This window comes from Sturnus vulgaris, chromosome 20 (assembly GCF_052056855.1).
Source record: "Sturnus vulgaris isolate bStuVul1 chromosome 20, bStuVul1.hap1, whole genome shotgun sequence".
Lineage (NCBI taxonomy): Eukaryota > Metazoa > Chordata > Aves > Passeriformes > Sturnidae > Sturnus > Sturnus vulgaris.
The window spans coordinates 9,899,061-9,926,724 of record NC_142262.1 but is presented as its reverse complement, the minus strand read 5'-3'; the positions used below and the strand labels follow the sequence as shown (position 1 = coordinate 9,926,724).

Here is a 27,664-nt window from a genome sequence, read left to right as displayed (position 1 = left end):
CACTAAAATTAAAATTATATGAACAGCAGCAGGGACACAGCTCCCTGCACAAGGTACCCTCCTCATGTGAGAACAGAGATGCATTTTCGAAGCATCCTGAAGCACTGAAGTGTTTAAAACCGTCAGACAGCTTCCAAAACCACCACTACAGCTTTTCTCTCTGGGAGGGGGAGGGCAGCAAAGAAGCAGGACAGACTCCCAGGAGCCACGACTCAGCCCCAGCAATTTCCACACAGCTGCTCTGCTACTGCTGCTCTCCAGAATCACATTCTCCTGGAATGAAGTTCTGGCACACTTTGGAATTAAAGTGGTTTACAAAAATCACTGTAATTCTGCTCTGCAATAACTCCTGTGACATAATCTTACCAGAGCAAATGGATTTCTTGCAGACCAAGACAAACCCACACTCTGCTCCCCTGGGCAGTGGTGTTTTGGAGCTGCTGGAAGGCACAGAGCTCCTCCCCATTCCAGCACCACAGCCCTGGCAGCAGCAGAGGAACCCAGCAAAACACCAAGAATTTGGTCACTTTGCCACAGCCTGGATGACACTGCCACAGCAGCACTCAATCCAGAGCTCAGTTTCATCCAGGAAAGGGGTGCTCATCCCACAGGAAACACTGCTGACAGGGAGGGTGAGATCCCACAGAGCCCAGGGCTCATCCCACTCACCGCCATGTACGGCCGGCACCCTGCATCCCGCGTTTTGGCAATGGAGTCCACGAGCTGTCCACTAATGCCAAAGTCACAGAGTTTAATATTTCCATTTCTGTCCAGAAGAATATTGGAAGGTTTGATGTCTGCAGGGGAAAGAAATTTAAACCAGTAAGTCACGGCTGGAGGTTTCAATTTCAAGCAGAGCAGCTGCAGAGGATCGAGGCGGGCAGTGCCGCGCTGTCGCCGTCACCCTTGGTGCTGGATCCTGCACGGGAGCAGGAGGGGATGGAGTCAGCCCCAGAGATGCCACAAAGGCAGAAGCAGATGCCCAACCACCCTGAAATCACACTTACATGGAAAAAAAGCATAGGCTGAAGGGGCAGCAGAAAAGGCACTGGGACATTTGTTCAAAACCTGCACTCGGACTCACAGCAGTACAGGTGCTGTGCTTAAACTCTGAGGGAACCAAAGGCCACTAGCAATTCTTGCAATTATTTTAACAGAGAAGAAAAAGAAGACATGAACTTAAAAAAGGACACAAAGAACTCACCTCTGTGAATGATTTTCAAGTTTTCTTTTAAGTGGTTTAGTGCTTTCACAGTCTAGGAAAGAAAAATAGATGAAAAATAAGCAGATGTTATGAAAGTCCTGTGATTATTAAATTTTTGGAACTCCAAGAACAGGGGTAAAAGCATTTAATACACTGAGGTATCAATGCTGTAATATGCCACAAAATAAAAGAAGGTGATATAAGAGAGGGTATGGGCTTAAGTGAGCACACATCCCCTGTGACCTGCAAAGATCCCACTCTGGGAGAGGGGAGCAAGAGGTGGAGCCAGAACAATCTCTGATTAATTATCCTGAGCAATAACTTATTTCAAGCCCTGTGCTGTATTTTTTTCAGCAGGTCACAACTCTTTGAATTACCTGACTTTTCATTAGGCCAGAACTTTCAGGTTATATCAAGAAAACATCAGCCAGGTTCTCCAGTGCTTTTGGGAGCCTTTGCACAAGACTGCCAGAAGCTTCTCTTGTCTGGGCTGGTGCCTGTGCTGCTGGTGCTCACATTCAAGCAGACAGAGCAGGAAGCTGGTCCTGGGGCTGTCTATGAACTGATTACTGACCCCAGGACCTCCATTTTCACCATGCAACATACTGTGGAAAAGTCATGAGCACCCTGAAGAACCATTCCCAGTGTGATGCAAAGAGCAGCAGCAATTCTGCTCCACAGACCAACCAGCTTTTCACATGGAGTGTGATCTGAACAAGGATCTGAACTTTTCAATTATCTTCAACAAAAAGGTTTAACAAAATACTCACAGCTAAAGTGATTTTGCCTAAGATTTCTTCTGGAATAACATCATCTAATACACTATATACATATTTGTAAAACTTATCAAACGAGGTAGACATGAGCTCCATACAGATCCAACAGTCACCCTGGAAAGAGAAAAGAATGTGTGTTACTGTTGAGATAAAAATGAGAAATACAAATCCAGAGAGCATACAGAGATCCATTGAATCCTATGAAATACATTAACAGCAACGTGCATTTGACAGAAAGGATGGAATTCAGCTTGACTGGTTTTAGCAATGAAAGACTTGCTTCCATTCACAGCAGAAGCATTTACCTGCCCAACTCCCACGTGACATTAAAGTTTAGATCCCTGAATCCAGATGAATGCACACACCGTTTTGCTCTCCAGAAGGCTGCAGGCACAGAGGAACACCCAGAAGAGGGGAGTTGCTGTCCTAGGAAGGGCTGTCTGGCTGAGGAAGAAGACTTTGGTTTACAGCCATGGGCAGCTTCAGTTTAGGCTGCTCATTTGGCATCAGGCTTTTCACATCAGCTCAAGGCAGAGCAGGAGCTGATGTCATCCATTCAAGGGCTGCTACAAGCCCAAGCCTAGAAAACTCTCATTTCACCCAAAAAACCCAGAAGATGGAATAAGTGCTGTGACAGACACAGAAGCAGGGACATCACAGTGAAAGAGGCCAGAGCAGCACAGCAGGATGAGGATATGATCAGCACACTTCAGGAGACCTGGAAAAGGGTGAACCTGGGCTGCTACAGACTGCAGGTTGGCTATGGAGGAAGTTGGCTAAGGAATTGTTCAGATTTAAACTACAGAAATGAAACTGGACAATACACGCAGAAAATTCCTCTTTTTTTTTTTTTGCAACAAATGCAAAATGCAGATGAAGCACTTCCATATGATGGAGAGTGGCTCAAGGCAAGCAATGTGGCTCCAGTGGCAGTGATGTGCATAAATCAAGTGAGACTAGAAGCCCACCAGAGCTTTACGAGCAGTCTGTAGTGAGAGCATCCTCTCTCTTGTGGACTGGTTCTACTGGCCACAGGATCATTCAAAAACTGCTTCTGTTTCAATCAGATTTATAAAAAAATTGGGACAGGGCTATATTCCTGTCTAGAGAGCCAGAATACCACTGACCACCTGCAGCCTTGTATTTAGTCCAATTGCACCAGTACTGTGAGTGGCTCCCACTGCCCAGGTTACAACAGCTGATGTTTGGACAGCAAAACAAAGCAAGTGAACGACACTTGAGCAGAGCCATTATCATAAAAAAGGCTACATGTGTACTCTGCATTACAGGCTGGTATGGCTATGGTACTGAAACCTCAAGTAAGCACAACAAATTTCTATCCAATTGTGATTTTTAAGCATAAAATCCCCTTTTATGATCAAAAACACTCAAGGAAAGACCTGGTTTACTGGTCTCCTGAAGTAGATGCCATACAGAACTCCTGAATGGGGGTATTTATTGATCTGGTAATATAAAAACCTACCTGACCTACATGAATTCATGTCAGCAAGATCAATGGAAAAAGATAACAGGCCTTTTCCACTAAGCAGCATCCTTAAGGCTGAGGTGGCAAGATCCAGAACTCTACAGGCTAACTCCTCCTGGAACTTGGAGAGCCTTACCTGTTGGCAAACTGGTGAAATTTAACGGGAAGAAAAAGGAAGACTGGCTGGGCAATGGGGACTCAGCTGTCTTCCTGAATAAATACCAAGAAGTCCTGATGTACATGGGCAAGTCTACTCCTTTGTGAACTGTGAGGACAAAACCACCCTAATGAAAGTTTCACTTTAAATTTTGCCTCTTAGGTCAGGTTCATTTCCAATCATAAAATGACAAAAGAAGCACTTTAATTTTCTCTTCCTATTAGAGCTATTCTTCCAAATAACGTATTTTAGTCCTTTTTGGGTATTAGATTACCAGATGCTAATGCACATCTTGTAGACATTCCAAAAAATGTCCAGGAACACCCTGTGCATTTAATTCAAAATATTCCTGTCCAGGATAGACACAAAAGCCACTTCACAAGCAATGGAGGCACTTCAGCTTCTCAGTGCAGAGGATTCCCACTGACAAGGGAGCAGCTGTCACAAAGATGCCACTCACTGGAGTGCAGCTCACCAGGAAAGGACCTGTGGGTCCAGCTGGACATTAAGCTGAACATGAGCCAATAATGCATCTTTGCTGGGCCTGAAGGATCACAGCATGAGACAAAGCATCACCAGCAGGTGGAGGGAGGTGATCCTTCCCTCAATCCAGCAATGGTGAGGCCACACCTGGAGTGCTGTGACCAGTGCTGGGCTCCCCAGTATAAGACAGACTCCAGCAAAGGACAGCTCAGAAGACTGAGGAACAGGAGCATCCTCCCTATGAGAAAGGCAGATAAAGCCAGGACTGCTCCACTTGGAGAAGGTTCAGGGGAATCTCATCAACCTGAGAAGAAGCTGCACAGGAGATGGAGCCAGGATCTCTCAGTGGTGCCAAGCAACATGAGCAGGGCCCAACCTGACACACAGGAGGTTCCCTCTGAACATGAGGAAACACTTTGTCAGGGGGATTCATCACTGGCACTGCCTCAGGAGACAGTGGAGACACTATCCCTGGAGATTCAAAAGCTGTTTGGACACAATCTTGGTCAAGTGGCCCCACTTGATCATGGGGGTTGGAAAAGGTGACCTCAGAGGTCCCTGCCAACACCCACCACTCTATGATACAAATGCTGAAGGTTTATCACATCTGCTCACTGCAGGGGCAGCCAGCTCTTTATCCAAGCTGCAGCTACACCAGTGACAGAGACTGGCAAATGTCATCATCACCACTATATATTTACATGGCACACAGGACACTTTTCCTACAGACCAGGAACTGACAACAGGGACAGATGTGCTGAGGAATGGCAGCACAGTCAAGGATTTCCATAAAAACAGCGTGAGGTGCATCAACAGCAAAGAGATCAAACAACTGAGCAAGGCTATGTCAGCAATTCACACCAGCCCAGCACTGTGCTACCAACACATCCATCCCAGCTCTTCTCTCCTGCCAGCAGAAGTTCCCCATGGGCTGATTTATTCAGCTTCCTAGGCATGTTCTGCAACTTGCAATGAATTTTTCATCGCATAATTTTATCAAGTATTGAACTTGTTGGTTTAAACTTGGCTCAACTACTTTCAACTTGCACTGTGTAGGAGTCACTCCTGAGATTCCAAGTCAGATAAAGCTTCTTTCCTCTTCCCCTCTTAAAAAGAAACACAATCAGAACAGGTACTTTGAAGAGCCACTAGTGTGGTCATGGTAAGTACTCAAACATTCCCAGCTTTACAGGTACTGTTTCAAACCAGAGCAGCTGTAAAGCTTGCAGCAGAACAGACAAGAAATGTAAACCATTTTTTTCTCAGACCTAAAAGCCTCTTGAAACAGCTATGCTCAGGGCCAAAGTCTTGGAGGTCCCAGTGCAGCCCTGTGGGCTCAGCCCACAGCTCCTCTTTTCTCACAAGGAGAGATTCAAGTGAAATGTTTGCAGAAGCCCTGTCAACCAATTTTTTTTTCTTCCCCCATCTAGCAAGTACAGCCTTCAGAGGAAGCACATTGAGCACGAGTAGCCAGATGCTCTTCAATCAGATCTCTGATGGCCAATGTAGACAGCTCTGTGTGCACTAGGACTCTGAGCTCTCCTGGGTGCAGTATGGAAAACCAGCTGGTCTCCTGGGGCCAGTGGGAATCCCACAAAGTTCAACAAGTGTAAGATCCTGCACTTTGGTCAGGGCACTCACCAGTATAATGATGATGGAATTGAAAGCAGCCCTGAGGAGAAGAGCTGGGAGATACCGGTGGATGAAAAATTGGACATGAGATGGTAACATGTGCTTGGAGCCCAAAAAGCCAACCATGTCCTGGCCACACTGCACTGAAGCCCCTCATTCCATGCACAGACTGAAACACTGTCTTTTACTTTTTCAGCTTTGCTCTTGTTTCATTGACCAGGCAATTTAATTTCATCTAGCAGGTGCCAATGAGCTAAAGCAAAGTCCTGTACCTGGCAATCAACTTGTGCTTGTTGCACTGTTACACGTTCCATCACATGCACAGACATACTGTACCAGAGATGTCCCTTCTGACTGAAGAACAGGCAGCAGAAGATAAAGGTTCAGGTGCTGCCTGCTGAGGGACAAGCAGGACCCCGAGAAGACTCTCCCTACCACACAAATGTGGAACAAGCAAGAGAAAATGCAACTACAGAAATTTTTGTGTAGTATTTTCTGCCTTTCCAAATCAAACTGCTGTTATTCACAGAGACTGCCACATTAACTTGTACTCACAGCTACTTCCCTGACTGCCAGCTGGGACACTTGTCTGGCTACAAAGTAAGATCTTGCATAATTTTGTCCTATTTGGTTTAGTATTCCTAAACTGTCTGGATCCCAGAGCTTAGCTCTGCCTCTCCACATCAAACACTCCCAGTTGTGGAAGGCTGCCTGCCTTTCCTTTGTGCCAGCTGCCCTGCTGCTTCTCCTGGAGCTGCTCGGACCCTGCCAACCCTGTGACTGCACACGCTGCCTATTCAGCACGGTAAACTCCTGAAATGGAAGTCTTTCACCTTTTAGGAGCAGGCAAAGAAGATTTCTCATCAGTTGCTCCATCCATAGCCAGAGAACCTGAATCCCTGCTCAGAGCAAGTAATCCCAAAAGGATTTCCTTACTTTTCACCTTGAAATGCCGGAACAAAGAGCTTTTGTTTTATATAGTTTGCTGCAGATTTCCTGAAAGAGTTTCGGTTTTTACCAATGTCCCATGAGCTCTTACACCCCAAAGGAGGGTGCAGCAGTGACCTGGATCTTTCACAGTTCTTTGAGAACAGATCTGATAAGCAGACTGGGGGGGGGCTCAGACAGATCCAAACAGCCTGGTGAAATTCCTGTTTTTCCCTTCTGTGCTTCTCTGCTGTCATACTTTGCTATCTTTAAAAGGTTAAGATTCTACTTAATATTGTATTAATACTTAATACAAGTAATTAATAGGACAAGACAGAAAACTTTATGGAAGCCTCCCAGCTCACCCTGTGTACCTTTGAGGAACATGACTTGGAACATCCCTAGGTAGTAAGGGACCAAGGAGAGGGAAGGCTGCTTTCATCTCTGAAGCAAACACTGCTTATGCTGAAGAGGGGAAAAGGGGATTTAACTCCAATCAGAGCAATGCCAATGAAACCTTTCCCAGACAGAGCATGCAAGGAGCCCTGGGAGCCCTGTCTGGCTGCAGGATGAGGAGATTTTTGGACATGACAAAGAGTGCAGCCAAGCCAACATTTGGGTGCTGGTTAAGGTAAGTTTTTATATTGTTTATGTATTTACATTTCCATCCTGGGATGTGCCCAGAGCTGAAGGGAGGTGAGAGGCTTGCACAGCTCTGAGCATGTTATTCATTAGCATCTGGCAAGACACTGTTTTGTCCACAGACCTTTCCTCTCACCAACTGACAGGCTTGCCACCTTTATCTGAGCAAAGCCAGAAATTTCCAGCCAAGCTGAGGCTCCACACACAGTAGGAGCTTGTACTGTGTGAGCATGGACAAAGCCTACTGGCCCAAAATGGCTCTGTGCTCAAAAAGATCACAAAGAACAGAGCATGGGAAAAGGTAGGATTATTATGCTTATTTTAGAGAATGAGATTTAAAGCCAGAGGAGTGACCCGGCAAAATTACAGAGGAGAACTTTCTAGAAGCAGGAATTGAATATTCAGACACAGTTTTGGGTTTTACCTATAACAATGACCTCTGTGTGAAAGTTTTCCAGTAAAACCCCACAAGACTCTGCACAGGCTGCTATGACTGATAATCCCCAAAAACCACCTGCAGCCCTTAGGTCTCTATTTTCCTTCTTCCCTTGAGCAGAGGTACTGGATTTGTGCTGAAGTAGTGGAAAACAGGCAGGGGCTCCATGTCTGTCCCCCTATACTGTGGCAGTTTCAACAACAGAGCAATTACAGGAGCAGGGATAATCCAAGACTGCAGAAGAACTACAAGAGGAAGGAGAAGCAGCAGTCAGGTTTCAACACTGATCTTCTCCAAAACTCCTGCTGCAAAGGGACCAAATGCTTGCTCAGCAGTGCCCAGACACCTGGGTCTCCTGGCTAAACATCCTTGAGTAAAAGTGGAGAACCAAGAAACCTAACATGAATCAATTTTTTCCTCCTTGGCATGAGTTTGAAATTACAAAGGGAAAAAAACAAGGTAAAACCCAAACTCTGCTACAAGTGAAGCAAGTTTGGGGTGCCCACCTCTCTGAAGAGCGCGCCATAAAACTGAACAATATAGGGGCAGTCACTGCTTCGCATCACTACATCAAGGTCCATCAGAAGCTGCTTCTGCTCCTTTTCATCCACTGTCGACCGAATTCTCTGAAAGAGGAAGAGTGGCAGAGACTTTATCACTTCCATGCCATTACTGCATCCTCAGCCCTGCTGATGGAGACACGTCACCGGGACCCCAAACCCAAGCAGAGCAGGCAGAACCCCAGGCATGCTCAAAAACACTCTAGAGAATCAAGCAATGCTCTCAAATAAGAAATGTAACTGAACACTTCTAAAGCTGTTTAATCAGACTGTAAAACCCTCAGTCCTCGCATAAGCATCAACATTTTCAGATGAAATGTCAGGAAGAAATTAAAGAGCGGAAATTTCATTGAAAACTATAGAGAAACACCACATCCAGGCTTTCATTTCAAAACAAATTCCCACACAGTTCTTAGCTATGTTGGACAGGGCTTGAAGACTGGTTTGAAATTTAACCGAGGAACATTATGTTTAAAATTTCTAAGCACAAAAGCCAAAAAGGCTCCTTCCACAGCCTCAACCATGGCTGGGGAGAAGGGACTGCCACATAACCCAGGAACACATTTCTGTGGTATTGTTAATGATGGGCAGCAGTCCTGTGAGCTCTTCTCATAAAACTAACAATCCTTTACCTAGTACTGGCTGAGGGAACATCAACACTGTATAAAAGAGACTTTATAAAGACACATATCCCATGTGTATGTAGAGGTATATATGTATGCACACACTGTACTTTATATGTACACTATATATGATGAAAAGTTTCATTTAGGCTTGAAAGAACAATGCACATTTGAAAACCTAAAACCGTACATTTTCAAACATAAAACTGGTTAAATGAAGGATGGAGACAACCATCCAGTTTTTCATGTGGTTTTACAGATATATTTAACATCTTGCACTAATTAATACATTCTCTGAATCACAAGTGAGGAAATCGTGATCCTGAAGCTGTGACTCATGTTGAAAAACCATTAAAAAAAAAAAAAAAAAAACCAAGAAAAAATATCTGGCAAGAAGTCCAAGGCAACAGAGGTAGCCAGGACCATCCTCAGGGACAAAAACTACATGGCTATCCAAGAAAGAAAAAATTATTCAAGCTTGTGGGAAAAATCTGCAAGATATGATACTAGCACCCATTTCACCAATACTGTGGCCTCATGGGCAATGCTGTTGGCATCAGGACCACACACATCAGCCAGCACAGGCCAGGTGAATGAAGGTACTTTCAAGGCTGGCCATTCATATAGCACTACATGTGAAACAGTGCACCATTATGTACTTTAGGTCTTATTTTGTGATGACCCATACAAAACAAGGACAATACCAACACTGTAATTTTCCTTACCTGTAGTGTAGCCTGGTATTTTGGTATTTAACCACTTGTTCTCAATGTTCTAGTATCTCTAGTTTGGCCCAGACCAGTAAATAATATGTTTGTATTGCCCTTTTCCCACCCTGTGAGTTCTAGAGTTCTTGGGGACGTGTCAGGAGACTTGTCCAGCACCCACAGTGTGTAGTATCTGTGCTGTGCTGAGCAGGTGGGGCTCTGTGTCACCAACAGAGCAAGAAGCAGCTCAACGAGCCAGGAATGGAACTAAAACACTTCACCTCCAGGTCACTGGTTCAGGTCTGTGTCAACACAGGTTCAGACAGCCACTGGCTATTTCCTGCTCTTGTGCCCTCACCATACAAAGCTCTGCAATCCCCCCAAGAGGCTGAAGGCTGAGCAGAGTGAATGTCTCCAAGTGACAGCACACCAGCAGCACTGTGTGAAATGGAAATGCCACTGCTCTGAACTCCACAGAAGGTGAGGGATACCAAAGCCACCGTGGTGAGGCCTATGAACAATAGTTCAGCCTCTCACTGAGACGTGACCCACTCTGAAAAGGTCGCCTCTGGTGAGGAACCAAAAGCAGCTTTTCTCCATATTATAACTACTATTCTCCTTCTGTGCCCACTCCATGTCTGTCTCCAAAAAGCCTCTTCTCTGGTCATCTGAGAGTTGTCCCAGCCCTGCTCTGCACTGGCCTTGCACCTGCACATTCCTGTCACAGCCAACTCCATAGCATCCTCCTCAAAGCTCACAGCTGAAAACGTCTCCTCCCACCTCTGACATTCCTCCTCTGCTGTCACTTCTCCAACACTGGAAACCATGTGAAATAAATGCTGTATGGTAGAGGTGATTTTAATGGCACTCCAGAACAACACTGAACCCAAACACTCCTCTTCTCAAACAGAAACTCCTCAACAAGAAAGGGCTGGCAGAGGACCCAGAGCACAGACAGTGGGTCAGCTAGAGGGCAGAGGTCAGCTTGAGAAGCCAACGTGGACACTACAACAAATACTGCTCCAGTGAGTGAAAGGAATGCCATGATACAAGATTGGGAGTCTCATACAACAGTGCTGGAGACGGGCAAAGGCAAGAGAAAGGGAGAGCTCTGAGGAGCAGCATGCAGTGCAGCACACAGACAGGGTCAGCCCAGGCTGGACAGGGTGGCTCTGTTCAGCTGCAGTGTGCCAGGGAGCCTGCTGCAGCCCAGTACTCCCAGTTCAGCAGCAGAACTGGGAAGGTGAGGAAAGTCAACAGCAGCCACTACCCAAGTAGCACGTGAGCCATGATACAACCTGCTACCTAAACCCAAGGCACGGTGCAAAGCACTGCAGCAGCACCCACAGACACTCCCCAAGAACATGGGACATGGCAGGGAAGGAAGACACAAGGTGAGGGAGCTGCTTGAAGGCAGCATTTCAGACAGGGATGGACAGGGGCTGGCTTCACTTCAGGCCTTACAGATCTCAGCCCAGTCACCTTCCTGTAGGCAGTCACTGCTAAGTGACCCCACGGCCAAACAGCCACGGGTGGAAAAGGGGGATTTGTAGTAGAAGCTTATGGAGTCTCCTTTTTAACAATTCCTTGTTGGCCTTCAATTTAAACTGTATCAAATCCTCTGGGAGAAAATTCTCCAGACCTTTTTATTCTAACACAGGTTAGAACAAAGCCTTCCAAACCATGAGGAAGAGCTCTGAAGCCTTGCTCTGAGTAGCATCAACAGCAAAAGCACAGTCTGTGCTGTGGATTGTGCCACCCTGAAACCTAAAACCAGGCAGATTCCAGACACTTGACCCAAAACAGAAGGGACATCATCCAGCCCAATATGCACACAGAAAGATTCAGGTGCAGCGTGAAGTGACTGGTTGAAAAAAAAATCTAAAACAAAAGGAAAATTAAGCTGAAAACACCAAACTGAAACTCAACTCCTTGAATTGTGAGACAATCCAGAACTGTCCTGAGCACAGGGCTCACCTTGTCCTCAGCAGAAAGCTCAGCACAGCAGTGCCAGGCAGTGCCATGGGGGAAGTGGTCCTTCCATGGGATGGCAGGGATTTGGGATAACAAACCAGTAGCAGAAAGAGGGTTTTGCCCAGTCACTGCTGAGGATGGGAATATCTATCTCCCCATCTGAAACACGTTTAATGCTGACTGAAGTAGATCACAACCAGATTTCCACCTCCTGTGGGGAGGCCCTAACTCTCTCTGACCGCTCCTTTTCAGCTCTTACTCATCCACTCCCTCCCCAGCTACCCTACCAGCAGGACTGGGAACAACTCTCAGCCACCAGACCTAAACAAGTGACTGAAACAGAAAATTCTGAAGGTGTCACTCAATTCTGTGAAGAATTATATTGATGGTTTGGCAATAAAACCCCAAGACTTCTCTTTGGAAGTCATGTGGACATGGGAATGACAGAGAAATTTGCCCCTGGATAGAGCTAAATATACTAATGTATCATTCTGATGGGCCTTTATGGGCTATGGGGCATCGAGGAAAGGATGGAGAGATCATGGAGGTATAAATAAAATGTTACATTTCTGCTCTCAGGGGCATTTGATACTTAGCAATCTCCTTCAGCTATGAGACTGCCATCGAGAAACCTGAGAAAATCAGACAGGAACTTCTGGTTTGAAGCTGTGGATAAGAGAACAAGCACTGACTACCAAAATGATGTACAAGAGACACTGTGCTCAGAACAAGAAACAGTTCCATGGCTTACTGGCTTCCCCAGGAATAACAGGAATCTAATGGGCCCATGGGTCTGACACCTCCAATTACCCAATGGATCTTGAAAATGCTTCTGATTTCCTTAGGACAAGTTTCGAGAACAAGTAGAGCATGTCAAAATTATTGTTAAACTAAAGAGAAAGCAGGGAACCAGCAACAATGGCTGAGGACACTGACAGTAACTGGAGGCTGGACTAGGCAATACTGCAGTGGGACTAAGCCAGCCAGGCTGAGGATATTGGAAGACACAGAAAATTCTGGCCTACAGCTGAAAATCACTTTATTTTGAGGTGGAAAACTGAACACCATGGACAAAACCAACCTCTGCCCCAGCTGGGTTACTCTGCCAGCTGTAACCATTCCTGACGAAAAAATAATTCTATTAAAAAGAAGTGCAGAATGCTTCCATGGCAAGAAGCTTAAAGGTCAATCAAAGCACAAACCACTCCACTCATCTCCTGGTGATGTATTTCACAGCCAGTTGAACTGGTTGAAATGAAACTGGGAGAAGCTGCTGATGGTGAACCCCAGATGTCCGAGGTGTTCCCTGCTGCAGGGCAGAAGAGGTGAGGAGCAGGTGAAGATCTCCTGCCTGAGCCTGAGGCTCACACATCACTGCCAGGAACACCAGATGCTCAGGACACCACTGCTGTGTTTAGGCTCCTGACCCGCACAGGAGCCACCCAACACATCAAAGGTTGACCATTTAAAATATGTTCTTATTTATTTTATCAACTTTTCAAACACGCAGCTTTCCAAGCCTTCCAGAGGCACTGTGAAGTACCCTGGCTAAGAACACCCACACCATGTACAGCATTTCAGTCCAAAGCAGAGCATCCTGCTCTAACTGGAAGAATGCTCCCAGCTTTCATTCCAGTTTGGGCTATCTTTTTTTTATTCATATTCCAGGGATCTTTTAAAGCATCCTTTTTGTGTGAACTTTCACCAGGGCCAGAAGGAAACCTCAGCACAGAAATTACAGCCCTCAGCAGCTGGGCAAGTTTCCCAAGAAAACATTTCATCCAAATAAATGGGGCTTCCCTATGTGCCTCTAATTTGTGGTACCCTCAAGGAACAAGAGGCACAGTCCCTGGAGCAGCTGGGACAACACCATGTGGTGATGGTGGAAGCAAATACAAAAAGGGCTGGAGAACTGCCCATACTGTGGAGCCTCTCAGGCAAAACCAGGTCAGCACTGGAGCAGATCCTAAGGAGGAACCAGGGCTCCCTGCACAGTGGGAAGCTCAGGACAATGGACACAAGTCACTTACAGACTGCCAAAGACTGGGAAAACCAGACTAACACAGAAACAAGAAACCAGAAGCAAAATCAAAGGACAGTGGGTAGAACTGGAAGCCTGACCAGGAAAGATCACAAAGAGCTGATGTAGGAAAAGAGATTTCTTCCAGGACAGTGAGGAGCCAGGAAGAGAAACCTGAGAAGGTGAGGATTCAGCATACAAACTGGCCTTGCATTTATTGGTTTGCATAGCCAGATCTGACACTGGACAAAACTGGGCTGTTCTCTTTTCCACCTGGAAAAGTCTTGACCTCATATGCCAAAAAATCCTTAAGAAAATGAAAAAGGTATTTTCAGTGACAGGAAGACTGTGATGACAGTTGACCCAGAGTAAAAAGGTGCATCTCCAGGAAGATCTGAAAGGAAGCAGCCTGAAGAATGAAAGAATTGGTTTTTACATGGAAATAAAAATTTGGAGATTAGGAAAACATAGCGTAACATTTTCTAGGGGCAAAAGTGAGAAAGGTTTGAACACTAATCCTCTTGAATTGGATCCCTCTTTCCTTCATCCTCTCCCCCTCCTCCTGATAGCTCCAGGAAGAAGCTCTCTATGGCAGAAAGCATAAGGGGTGCACAAACAATTGCAGGTGGCATCAACAGGAGAACCAGGTCCCTGCCCCTGCAGACCACTCCAGCCTATTCCCAAAGAGGTACAGAATGTCTTTTTGTCATTGAAACGAGTATTCCAAGAGAATGACTAAGGGTAGAGGAGAGGGACAAGAGCTCATCACCCCAGCCATGCTCCACCAGCTGAAGCTGTGCTGCAGTGCTTTTAGCAGGGATACAATGAGGCTCACTTCAGGCTCATTTCCTCCTTTTTTACTGACTCTGGAGCACAGATGAAAAGCCTGACTCACCGAGGTCCTGGCAGCCCTGCCCATGCCAGGAGACTCATTGAAGGTGCCAGGATTGCATCTGTCAGGACACATAGGCTGATAGACCAAAATGAGTTACAGGGAAAAATGAAAGAAAACAGTGTCTCCACCTGCAGATCTCAAGTTATTTTGGTGATATTTCAGCCCTCAGGAATTATTTTCCTTCAGTGGTAAGAAAAACCGGATGTGCAGCAAAAATAAGGCTGTGCTGGGGGAGCCCAGAGGGCACAGGAGCCTGTGTGCCCTGTGGCACCAATGCCACACACACCAAACAGGGGAAAGCTTGGGAAGCTTCAAGGAACTATTCCTTGAGCAAAGGCAGGACAGGCTACAAAAAGCAGGAGAAAGGAGCTGGGAACAGAATTTGAAGATATGCTCTGGCAGCCAGACCCTTTGAGAGGAGCACGATGAGTGCCCAGAGGTGCCCAGCTGGCCTGGCACAGCAGGAGCTGCCTTCAGCCAGAGGAAGACTCCAGCAAGGGGAAATGAGCAATGTTTCAACTGCACACCTGCAGAACAAGGAGGATTTGAATCTTCCTGTGGTAGAATGGGGTGACAGGCCTAGTCATGGTAGCTGTAAGCAGAACATAGCCCTTCCTGACCATGCTGGGAATTTGCAGCAACAGTAGTGGAAATCTGGGGAGTGGTGAAAGATGGAGGAGTAGTTGGGACAGGTCCCTGTACCAATTTTCTCTGCATCTAGTGAGCAGTTCATAACAGCCAACTTCTCACTTGCAGCTTCCACAAAGCTGTTTCCTTGTGCTGAATGTCCTTTTAGTGCCTGCTGCACTGGTGCTGCTCTTGGGGAAGCACAGGAGCAACATCAGCTCAACCAAATAACGAGACATGGCTCGTAATGGCTCCACAACGCAGCTGTGAGGGGATCCTGTCACCTGCCCCCAGCACGGTGCCACACCACAGAGCTGCAGGTGCCATGGAGATCATAGCCAAGGCCTCACTAAACTGACACATTCTCACAAAACTCAATTTCCCTTCTCTAACTTCTCTTATAGAGAACACATGGCTGAAGGCAACAGTTCCACGGTGAAGAGACCACAACGCTCAAGAGAAAGAGAGAGCAGGAGGAGAACAGTCCCCAACACGGACACATTAAGATAGAGGAGGAGCAGAAGACAAATGCACAACCACTCTGTGCTGCCCCAAAAGCATCAGGAGGCTGAGAGGAAAATCTGAGGAGTGTGGGATGAACTAGTCACTAGCACAAGCTTAGCCCCATCCTGAAACCTCATCTCAAAGAGCTGCACCATCCACTCTGGAGAATTGCTGCTGCTGCCATGGAGGCCTCACTGACTGTTCCAACCACAGGTCTTCCTTTACTCAATTTTGTGTTTTCTCCCCACTGGGACAAAGAGAACAGTCACTTACCACTACTGTTTTAGAAACGATGCTGTTGCTCAAACCCTCCAACCTTTCTTTCCCAGCAGGCCCAGTCATTTCCACCCAAAAGAAATAGGGTCAGAGAAAAGAAGATGGCACCAGCCCAGTCCACAGCTTTAACATTTCACAGTTTAGTCACTGTAAACAAATCAGACTGACTTGTTTAAAAGTGAGCCCCCAAGCCCAGAACCCCCGAGGCTCAGAACACACCTCATCCCTTGGGAAAGCCAGCTCAACATGCTGCACCATGCCATCTCCAGCCATGTGCTTCAAGGATACAGAATTGGTGCCTTCTGCCTCTCACATGGCTGTACCTGCACCATGGGCCCTCAACAGTGACAAGGCTCACCTAGGATGCTGAAAAGCCCTTGTGCAAACAGTATGGGACAAGAGAATCCCTGTGCCAGCAGACACATCTTTTCCATGGCATGAGCTAATCCAACAAAGCATCCTTCTCTGCATGGCTGTAGCCACAGCAGAGCTCTGGTAAACAGCCACTCAGCTCTGGGTGTGCCCCCTTCACACCCTTAGCAAAAGTACAGGTACCCAGGTCACACACCCTGAGTCTGAGAAGATGGAGGTGTCCAGGAATCATTTCACTACATCAATGTTTCTCAACCTGTCACCTGCAAACTACACTTGAGTTCTACCAAAGGCAACTGAAAGAAACCAGCCTTTAGCTACAGGCAACATCTAGCTCCACTGGAGACTTTCAGGGATTCAAACCCAGCTTGAAACAGCAGCATGGTGACCAAAAATAATAAAGAGACCTAGCAAGTGATCCCAGCACTGTGAGGAAGACAGTATGTACTGGAGAAGATCAAAGGATGGGGGTCACTCCAGTAACCTGACACACTAGAGACAGGTAGGAATTATATTCAGAGCAGCTGGGGCTGAGATATGTCTGCTTGGCATGTGAGACCAGTAGGGGCAAATGTTTCCAGATTGGATCAGGGAATATTCCGAAGAAGACAGAGAGTTGGAAAAGACAGCAACACAGACTCCTGCATGGCTCACTTCTGCTTTTTCCTGGGAGCCATGAGAGCACTTACAGCTGATATCATCGACAGAGTTAAAAGACAGATGTCATTAGCAACCTGCAGTGAGCAAAGGAAAGGTCCAGAGAGACAGAGAACAGCTGCTGCCCACCTCCATGGACAAGTAGCTCCTCAAAGATGCCCAGTGAACAGCACTGCTGTGGCAGGTAATTATTGCCCAGCTGGGAGAGGAGGCTGTTCCTGGTTCTAAGGTGAGGTTTTGGGTAGCATAAAGCAGAAAATGGACAGTCAAGAAACCTGCTACACTTTACACCTCCAGGACAGTCTGACATGGTAAGCACAAAGCAGACACTCCATCATACATCAGCAAGAGCACAGCATTCCCTAGAAGACATCCACTCCATTCCAGCTCCTCCTGGCAAGGCCACACCATGGCACATGCTGACATAAACAGCTAATTTTAAGCCATTACCTTATTTCACAAAAGACACCAAGAAGCTATGAGATGTCAAATTGTGCCTACCACCAGCCTAGGCTGTACCTGAACCAGTGACCCAGAGGTGAAAGGCCCGTGCCCCATCATCAGTCTCCAGAGACGTGTGATCCCCTCAGAACAGCAGGTTCCTGATAGACATTTTGAAAAGGGCACAGCAATTATGAGAACTTCACAAATCACCTGCAAACATGCCCATTATACACTGTATTTTCAGCAAACAGCAGCCTTTACACCAGAAATAAATAGAACAGAGCAGTAGATGGGTGCTAGATGGAAGAACCTTAATTCTCCATCACACTGCATCCCAACGGACTGAAGGACAAATGTAAGGATGGGCATCACCTACTTTAACTGCCATAATTTGCCCACTTGGTTTGTGGACCATTTTGTTGACAGAACCATAAGCGCCTCGTCCAATTTCTCCAAGGTCTTTCAAGTCCTCTGCTGTAAAATCCCAATGTTGCTCAGGGGAAATCTTCAATTTTCCTGATGATTCAATGCTGTGTGTTCTCAGTCTCTCTCTGTCAAAAATATTGGGAAGCAATTTTTCCACATTTTAAATAGTCTTTAAATGTCTCTTTTCAGCACTTGATTAAACATTAGAAGAGAGGGGTTCACAAAGCTACAGCAACAATCTGACTCCACGAAGGATTTTGGTTGGGGTGGGGGTGGAGGGGTGAGGGAAAATGTTAAATCAAAAATGACATACACTTGCCCACAGCTTCAATTAAGGATAAGTTTCTCCAGCTGCAGCATAAAATTCAATATGTCTCATAGAGTCATTCTAAGCACTCATTTACACAGTTCTTTCTACTTTGCACAAAATACATCAGGCTGTGAGGAGATCTGATAACATGCAGCACCAAGAGCCTGACGAGCACTCTCAGCCCATCTCCCCAAAGCTCCTGCTGCTCTATACCACCACATCCCAGCACCTGCCTCCCTTCCAGCTGGGATTCTATCAATACAGGCAAAGCTCTTCTGGGTGAACCAGTGAGACTTTAGGAAAAGTTTGCTCTTAATGGAGAACTGCAATTTAAAAAGAAAATAAACCAAAACCCCCAAAATTTAATACATTTAGATAATCATTGAATTTATCCAAAACCAAATAAAGAGCCAATCATTTATAAAAACCAAGACAAGTTCTTTGTGACATAAGAAAACAAAATCTGCCTTTTCAGGTGTGTCCTCACCAAGCACCAAAATTAACTTTCTCAGGTAAACCCTGCCCCTACTGAAGCCACCATGATTTGCACAGGTAAGGAGCAGATGAATATCCAAAATTTGTGAACAGAAGAGTTCAAAGGCACCCCCAATGGCTCATTCACATGCAGCAATGCTACCATTGAATTAGCAAGAAATGCACAAGTATTTGCAACACTTTCCATCTTAAAATGCCATGCAGAATTTCAGTTTTTCATTAGTTAATTAGCTGATTCACACTTCTTGAGTCATGAAGTAAGCCAAAAGCCCACATTTTCCACTTTCAAGATGCATTAAGAGCAATGCAGACAGTTCCCACTGCAGGGCACACTGATCTCACATGGATTTTAAAGCACACAAGTACTTGTGACCACCCTGTATAGAGGAGAGATCTATCAACCTCAGTGCTCAGGGGAATCCAGCCCCCACTTGCCTGTCCAGGGTCTGGCCCAATGAGCAGAACACACATGGAGGATTCAAGCAAACACATGGAGCTTATTGAGTTTATCAGGCGAGGAATAAACAGGTCACGGCTAATTCCACGCTGATAAATCCCATGTTGGTCACCAGCAGCTGCAAACACCACCCAGCTGGGGACCCAACCATGACAGGGATTTATTGGGATCCTGGGTTTTGAGAGGGCAAAAGGCCAATTGACTGGAGCAGCTACAGTTTAAATGGCTTCCTCTGCTGCACTTTGGGTTAGTGCTGCTGCACTGGAGCAGCTGCATGCCCTGAACCCTTGACCTGCTTGATGAAAGCATTTGGGAGCAGCTCCTCTCCCCACTGCTGGGCTGTGTCTACCATGGTGTTTCCTGCTCTCTAACCTGCCCAGCTCAAGATTTCGATCTGCTGGTCCCTACAGTGCCCCTACACTGCACTTAGGAATGATTTGGGAAACCACCTGACAGTGCTACAACACAGCACAGGTGGGACAGATGCCATCTCAGAGTTTCTGTGCATAACAAATGCTGCATTCAGTGGGGTTCTCCATGGAAATTGCTTACTAAAAAGCAAGGAATGAAAAAAAAAAAAAAAAAAAAAAAAAGAGGCAGCAAAATGACAAAAAGAAAAGAGGAAAAAAGAAATGGGAAAAAAAAAGAAAAGAAACATGACCTCCACCTGTGCCAAGTGTCTCACAGACAGCTTCTGTTGGGAACTGGTTGCTGTCTAACTGTTCCACCATCCTGTTTAGTCAGTGCCATAAAAATGGTTCTTGTTTTGAGGGAGGAAGGGAGGTGAGAAGCACCATGCCAAGGAAGCACAGACAAATGGGTATTTCCTGCCTCACCTCCTGCCAGCTGGAGGGCACGAAGGAGCATGATCTTTGAGAGCTAAATCCTCTTCAAAAAAGCAGAGGAAAAAGGGCAGAAAGATGAAACGTTGAGTTTTCACTGACTGAGCTCCTTTTCTAGCTCGTTTGAAAATAACATTTTGCATCAAAGTTCTCACGGAGTTAAAAATTTAAACATTGAGGTAATTTATTCAAATAAGCAATTAAACACTTCTCCTCTCTTCCCTGTTTTTCAGACTAGGAAACTTTGCTTTTCTGACCCTACAGCAGAAGGGAAAGCAAATTGGAATTCATTATTTCCCTGTCACACAAGCAGCCTGTGTGTCCCCAGCTGTGGTGTGAAAGCAGATCTGGGCCATTGTTCCGCAGCTGCAGGATGGTGCCTCGAGCTGCTGGGAACAAGGTGGGATCTGGGGGATATCCCCTCCTCCCCAGGGCTGCACCGAGGGCTCTGCAGCTCTCCAGGGGTTTGCCCGGAGACAGAGCATTACCACCCCCAAACCCTCCCGTCCTGGAGCTTGGCTCCATTTCCATTATGTATTTATGATGCCATCTGCCTTGTCTCGCAACCACAGCTCCTGCTTTGCTCTTCTCAAACACCCAGGGAAATGGTCAAATAACCAAATTACCAGTCTGACAGAGTGACAGACACTTGAATAGAGGTTTTGCTCATTTAGCTGATTTGCCACATGCAAGCAGGGCAGTTTTCCTTTAAGCAGAGCAGCCCACCTCAAGAGTCGTAACTGGAAGGCAATAACTGCTTTAATGTAAAAATGCGACGCTTTGTATCAGGAATTTTTCAGTGTAAATCAAAAGCCCAAGAGATTATTCCCATGCCAAAAACACACAAACACTCTGCATTGATCTAAATGGGGAATTTTTTGATGTAAATCTGAGTGAGGCAATAGAAACTGAATTGCAAGTGCAGGACACCTATCTGTATGTTTGTACTGCTGCAGATGTGTGAGGACATAAATCCATAGGGTGGACATGTCTCCAAGTGAAAAAAAGCCTGCCTAAACCCTGCACTACATCCTGGTAGTATATCTGCATACTACAGCAGCCTGCTTCAGAGAATAACAGAACACCACAGCCCAGGATCTAGTGAAGGTAAAAAGCAGTTAGTGCCCAGTCCCTGGGATTAGTGCACATCAGAGTTTGCACAGAAGTCAGCAGACATGTGCCTTATTTGGTTTTTAAGCTGTGCAATCCAACCTTCTCTCTAAGGCTGGGAATACTGGGCAAAATTTGACATATATTCTCCAAATGCCCAGGATGTATAAGACAGATTTGTGGGGCTTCATATACGATTTTAAAAAACATTATGAACAGCTGAAGTGGGCTAGATACTCTTCTAGTTAAAATTAGCATTTGTAAAAGCACCTTAGAGTAACTACAGCTCCTGAAAACTCATCCAGGGCTTGAGCTTCCAACTCCTCATCTTGCTTTTGAAAAGCAAAGAAAAAAAGAGGCCGAGGAGGTGGCTGCGATCCTTGCACTTGAAAGGCACCAATGTGTCGGTCTCACTGCAGATGGTTACTATGCTTGTCACAGCAGTTATTCCAGGGATTAGGAGCACCAAGCAAGACAACAACTCCTCCAAACAGTTGTCCTTTGTCAGAGCTGTGTCCAGCTTGGCAGGAGGCAGGCGGGCGCTGGCGCCAGGCACCGCCGGGTCCGGCACGGCCACGAGGCTGCTCGCCACAAGCTGCACAGCTGGACACACATGGGAAGGTCTGGGATGGCCAGGGGACCCCAAAATCTCCTGTGGAACCCATGGAGACCTTGGGAAGCTCCCAGACAGGGTGTGAAAGATCCCGAGCCCTGCTGTTAATAACCAACTACAGAGAGGCCACAACTTTTAAAAACAAGCATTTCCTTGGCATGAAAACGGACTGTTGAAAGAAGTAGAGAAAAGCTGGTGGGTATTTTAAGCAAAATTGCAAGTTAACAGACATGAAGCAAGGCCAAAAAGATGCTGTAGGTAGCTGCCTATCTCCTCTGTTTCACTTTGCTGAGAGCTCTGCAGGATTCAAAGCAGCCCAAAAGTTGATATATTCGATGGTACAGCTGACATGAATAAAATCTGCAGAAACAGGAAGATCCAAGCGACCCAGCTGTGCTTCCCAAGCCTGCCTGGTGCTGGATTCTGCTCAGAAGTCTCTCATTAAAGCTTCTATTTTCACTAGGGTTAATGAGAATATATTCTACTTCTCCATAAGTTTGGTAAAAAGGCTGATACTTTAAAAAGTGATTTGCAGTCCATCAGTCAAAGCTAAAATGTAAACCCTAACAAAAAAGCTTCCAGGCAAACTGCAGGGTTCAAATGACACGGTGCAACTTCAGAGTACAAACAGGCTTTAGGACTGTGGCTGACACATTCCTACCAAGGCTCTCAGACAGCCTGGAGAGGTTTTAGAGAGTTTTGTTTCTTCTATCTCAAAGTCTGTGTCATTTCTAAAACCGTTTTCAGACCCTATGTTTTCATGCTAATTATAATAGGTTATATCAACCCTATTCTGAATTTCACTAGAAAAGGTCTCCAGAAGAAATTTTCTGTTCCTTTTCCTAAAGAGGTGGAAATGTTGGTGCTGTCACAAAGTTTCTGGATTCTCAAAAGAAGAAGTTTTTGCTTTTCATGACAAACATCATCCTTCCAAGAAGGGCAGAACTAACTTGGGTTTGCTCTGATTCATGTAAGCTATCCTGAGGCTTCATTATATTCAGTAACAGATTCCTAAGCATCAAGAAGAGATACAGAAAATGTGGCAAAGGAAGGAAATAATTTTGCACCTGTGACCTACCCAGATTAAGCAAAGCACATTTGCTCCCTTTCCTTGTGACCAAGAGGCTGAAATTCTCCCTGGCACTGCTCTGGCTTTTTATGCTCCTCCAAAATGTTAAAATAAAGATAATAACAAAAAGCAGAAAATGGCACAGCCCTTCCACAGCCTACATGTCTCAGCCCAGCACATGGTCAAGGCTGCTAAGAGTCTCCCTGGCTTCAGGTCTTGCCTGAGGCTTTTAAAATGTCAATATTTTGCATTAAGCTCCCCTGGTAAAATACTGAGTTACAACAGATTTTGATTAACCTTGCCCTTATATGGAGGAAACCTCTCCACCCGTCATGGTGAAGATTGAGCTGAATTTAACTGAGCACATTGATCTCAAACTCATTTTGACTCGGCCATGAGCCAGACTACAGCACATTCACTGAATCCACCACTGCTGGCATTTCAAAGCTTAAACTGGAGTCAAGAACTTCAGAATAATACTGCAAAACTCTGAGCTAATTAATTTAAACAACACTTCTGAGAATGCTGATTCTTTTTATTTCCTCTCCTGGGTCATGGGCAGCTCCCTGAGAAAGAACAGCAGAGACACGAGCACAACCATAAAAATCAACAAAATAACCTCAATACAGACCAGAAATAGTTTGCAAAATCATTATTACACAGCAATCACCCGATGGAATGACACTATTTCTGAGACAATTTCATTAAGAGATGCCATTTTTGCGGGATGGAGAAGATTTGACAATGGCTAACAGACAGGAAAGCTTACTGTAGCCTGCTGGAAAGTTTCTGGATGAGGTCCGCTTCTCTCCTTTTGAAACTGAACGGGACAATGTGATTACTACCCAGGGTTGCTTGTGTGTCACTTCAGCCAGGAAAAGTTGTGGAAATGACAGGAAAACATGGTGCTGTTATCACATGACACAATAATGTACAACACAATACTCAGCTAGTCACACTGCCCACTGAGCACTCAGTGGCACAAATCACAGCCAGACCTTTTTCTTCCAGTTTCCACCTAAGCAATCTCCCCCCCTTGGGGGCAAAGCAGCACCCGATGATTTGAACTCATTTTAACATATTAAGTCATAAGCAATTTGTTTTCTTACAGCAATGAGAATTATTATTTCCAGCTGTATTATTACTACAATTAGAAACATGCATTATTAACTTATTAGCAAAATATATGTATGTTAGTGACATGCTACTTCCCTTGAGGCACATTGACCATCCCTGCTCTGCTTTGCTTGTGCTAAGGCAGATCTTACTAACAACTTTTTTCCCTTAAAAAAATTTAAAAATCGAGCTTCCATCCTGAATCCACCAATCTAGGACTGGTGGTATCTCCCAGGTGGGCTTGCCGTTCATCAGGTCCCCTCTCCCAAATCAGTCTTAATGAATTGAACAGCTACATCCTCACTTATTCCCTCCAGAGCCCTACAACTGACAAGAGTTAGTCACTACTCTGCACCAGAGACTTCTCTAGGAACAAAAATTGTATTCTGCATCTCAGAGTCCCTCAAGCTGTCCAGCTCTAGAAATTTTTCTCAATATGAGGACCTGTTCTCTCAGAGCAGTTGGAGGAGCTGGGGTGAGATGGGCTTCTGCTAAGCACTGTGTGGAGAACAAGCCCTGGATCCTTGCACCACTGACCACTGCAGCCATGGACACATGGCCAGCAAAGGAACCAGGGGCTCTGCTCAGCTCCTTGTGGGAACCACCTGAGAGGGGCAGATAATGAGCACTGCTAATTCAACTGTAAGAAATGGTTTCCTTTCAAATACTCTAAGGAAGGGTTTTTCTAGTTTAAAGTTCTGTAGGACAAAAAATTACAACCCAAGTCTGGAAAAGTCCAACTTCTCTTTTTGAACAATATCCCACAAACTTTGGGCTGCATCACAGCAGGAAATAAACTGAAATTCACTGCCAAGAATGCACCTGGTCATGTATTTCTTTCTGTGGCAGACAAGGACAGATGGGAGACACAGAAAGCACCTGACTGCAAGACAGAGACTGTTTATGTAGAGATGCAGCTACTTCAGTGTGGTGACCAAAAGAGCTCTTAACAAGACCAAGCAGACCAAATTTAACTTTTATTTAAAATGTCCCTTCTCTAAGACAAAAGATTTGTGCAGACCAGGTGAAGATTCCCAGGCTCCAGTAGTGTGGTGAGATTTTCCATGCTGGGCTCCTCCGTGATGGCTGCTGGAGCACAGTGCTCTCACTGACCCTTCAGAGCCAAGAGCTGGTTTGCTGCAAGCTCTGCAAGGATGCTAACAGAAAACTAAGGGTGCTGTAAGGAGCTAAATCAATGTTCTTAGACACCCACTTTTCCCCTGTATCACTGGTGTGAAATACCCACCTAGAATATCAGAGAGAAAAGAACACAAGCTGTGTTATAGCAAAGCTCCTGTGCTCCTCAGAGAGGACAACCACCTTCATACTGCTGGAGCAAGAGATTTCAGCAACAATCACTTCCAACTGACCCACACTTGTCTCTGCAAAGGCACTGCTTATGCCAGGCATGAAGGACCATTTGCTCACCTGGATTTATTCCAAGCTTATCTTAGGAAGGAAGGAATTAGAACAGGCTCAATAAAGAAGACTGTTCAGCATTGCCATAATCCACTGGAGACTGGCTTGGCCATTTAGATTTATGTTGGATATCCCAGAAGGTGGTGGGGCCCTGCACAGGCTCCCCAGGGAATGGTCACAGCACCAAGGCTGCCAGAGCTCAATGAACATTTGGATAACACTGCCAAGCAGAGGGCAGGATTTTTGCAGGATACAGGACCAGGAGACTCGATGATCCTTGTGGGTCCTTTCCAACTCAAGTTCATGCTATGATTTTATGATTTGCTCTCTCTTTACTGAGGTTTCCTAAAATGAAAAGGTGTTTGTGGTATGAGGCAAGAACATCCACCTGCTATCAAGGATGTCTGTAGTTTTTGCAGACAAAATACGTAGCAAACCCAGATAATTTGAGTCCTTTCAGAAGCCTGTTCCCCAAACAAGCAGAATAGTAAAACCAGTTCAGTCCCACAGGCCAATCCCCACCTCCATCACATCCATCCTGTCCACCACAAGATACTTTCTTTCCAGGACTACTCTGTTAACAGCTGATTTTCCTGTGTGCATCCTGTTCATTCAGACTCAACATCCTCCAGGGCACACGCTGGAAGTCACTCATTTGTGCAAAGAATGAGGACAGAAATTGTTGACAAAGATCTGTGGGGTCGATGCAGTCTCTGAATCTGAAGACTCTTCTCTCTATTCTCCATTCCTCGATGTGTACAGAAGATAAAAACAATGACTGATTCCTTCAGTTTGAACCCACGAAGCAGAAGAGTTGACTCACTTTTCCATAGCCAGGGGAAAACAAAAGCCATTTTACTACGAGTTGGAGATTGAAGTCTGAAGAGTTAAAGGATGTGCCAGTCCTGCTCTGATGAAACGTGGGATCCCAAGCACACAGAGCAGCAATGAGCAGAGTTTATTCCGAGTGTGGTTTGTAGGAGTTTCCTGCAGCAATGTGGTTTTCCATCTGGAGTCAAAGGGTTGGAGTCCAATCAGAAATGAACTGTGGTGGTCCAAGCCCGACCCTCTCAGATTAACAGTGACACTGACAGCCCCTCAGGGTCAGAGCCCAGTTCCACCAGCTGCTCAACACAGCAGAGACACACAGGCACCAAGCTCAGCCCAATGTATAAGCCATGTTCTACTTTGCTACTTGTAAATAATTATTGAACAAGATATTTATCCAAAAAATGGGTGTACACACAAACCTGTGTGTATTTATACACATGTACTCAGAGATGTTACACGTAACATTCCACTTCATCCTATTTTCCTCTCCAAACACCAGCACGTTCTGCATAGGAAGCCAGCAGTTATTGCACTTGCCCAAGGAAGAGGGGAGAACATGGGAATATTGGGCTGTCTTCAGCCTGAGGACTTCACTCCTGTGCCAGGACACCAGTCCCTAAGACATGCAGGGGATGTGAGGATGGGACAACTATGGCCCCATTGACCCTGGATTTAAAAAAAGAAAAAAAAAAAAAAAGATTCATGGGACTAGAAGAAAGGAACTACAGAGAGCCAAGAGGGCATCCCCTGCTCTCAGGTGGTTTATAAAGATAAGCACAAGCATCTCCTGCTCCCTGGAAAAAATTTAATGGCAACCAGTTCCATCTGATGAGTTTTCAGAGCCTGCCTTAGAAACTGAGGAGCTCAGACACAGCAATTCCCTCCTGGGCAGGACAGCAGCAGCGAACTCAGCTCAGAGCATCCCCGGGACACTCTGGGATGCAGGAAACACACCGGTGGCTTGGGATTATTTTGATCAAAAAGCTCAAGTCCCAAGGACTGCTCACGGCAGGAGGGAGAAAGGGAGAAATTTTAGCAGCTTCTGGCTGTCAAATGGAATTCTGGATCTTGCCTTAACCATAAAAAGTTACTGGTGAAAAATCAGTGAGATCATTTGAATGCTCGGAGATGGCATCACATCTCACCTTCCCTACAAAGCACAAAATGTGAATTTTAGAACAACTTACAGAATTTTCCAGATAAAATGGTAAAAGGGACAAACATGGCAGTGTTAAAATACTCTGAGAATACAACAGATCAGCTATTTATGGAAAAGTCCAACATGAATGTAGCTGTGGTCTCCCATTTTCTCATGAGCCCTCCAGAGAAGACTGAGGTATTTTGGTGTCCTGAAGGCTTTCAAAGCCTCCACACACCAAGACTTACAACCAGTTTTCCTAGAGCATATACACAGCTGTACTTGCAGGTAGATGCAGCACCTCAAAATAAAGGTAAGGAAAGAAGGGGAGAAAATTTTGCTTCTGGCAACACAACAGCATGAAGGCAAGAGCTGATAGATAGCAACTCTGAAACTCCTCGACCTACTTTCCCTGCTTTGAAACAAGCACTGCAGC

General features: G+C 45.6%; 1 protein-coding gene across 2 annotated transcripts in view; it reads right to left on the bottom strand.

Moving 5' to 3' along the window:
• Positions 1-27,664, bottom strand: part of MAP2K4 (mitogen-activated protein kinase kinase 4) — a 69,108-nt gene that overhangs the window by 8,501 nt on the left and 32,943 nt on the right. Inside the window, exons 3-8 of one of the 2 annotated variants that reach the window (XM_088176629.1) lie at positions 23,494-23,589; positions 17,779-17,953; positions 8,250-8,369; positions 1,975-2,094; positions 1,205-1,256; positions 670-797 (exon numbers count right to left, since the gene is read on the bottom strand). In XM_088176629.1, coding sequence (XP_088032755.1) covers positions 670-797; positions 1,205-1,256; positions 1,975-2,094; positions 8,250-8,369; positions 17,779-17,953; positions 23,494-23,589 — 691 coding nt within the window. The remainder of the gene's footprint in view (positions 1-669; positions 798-1,204; positions 1,257-1,974; positions 2,095-8,249; positions 8,370-17,778; positions 17,954-23,493; positions 23,590-27,664) is intronic. The other variant, XM_014886830.2, reaches the window with a different exon arrangement.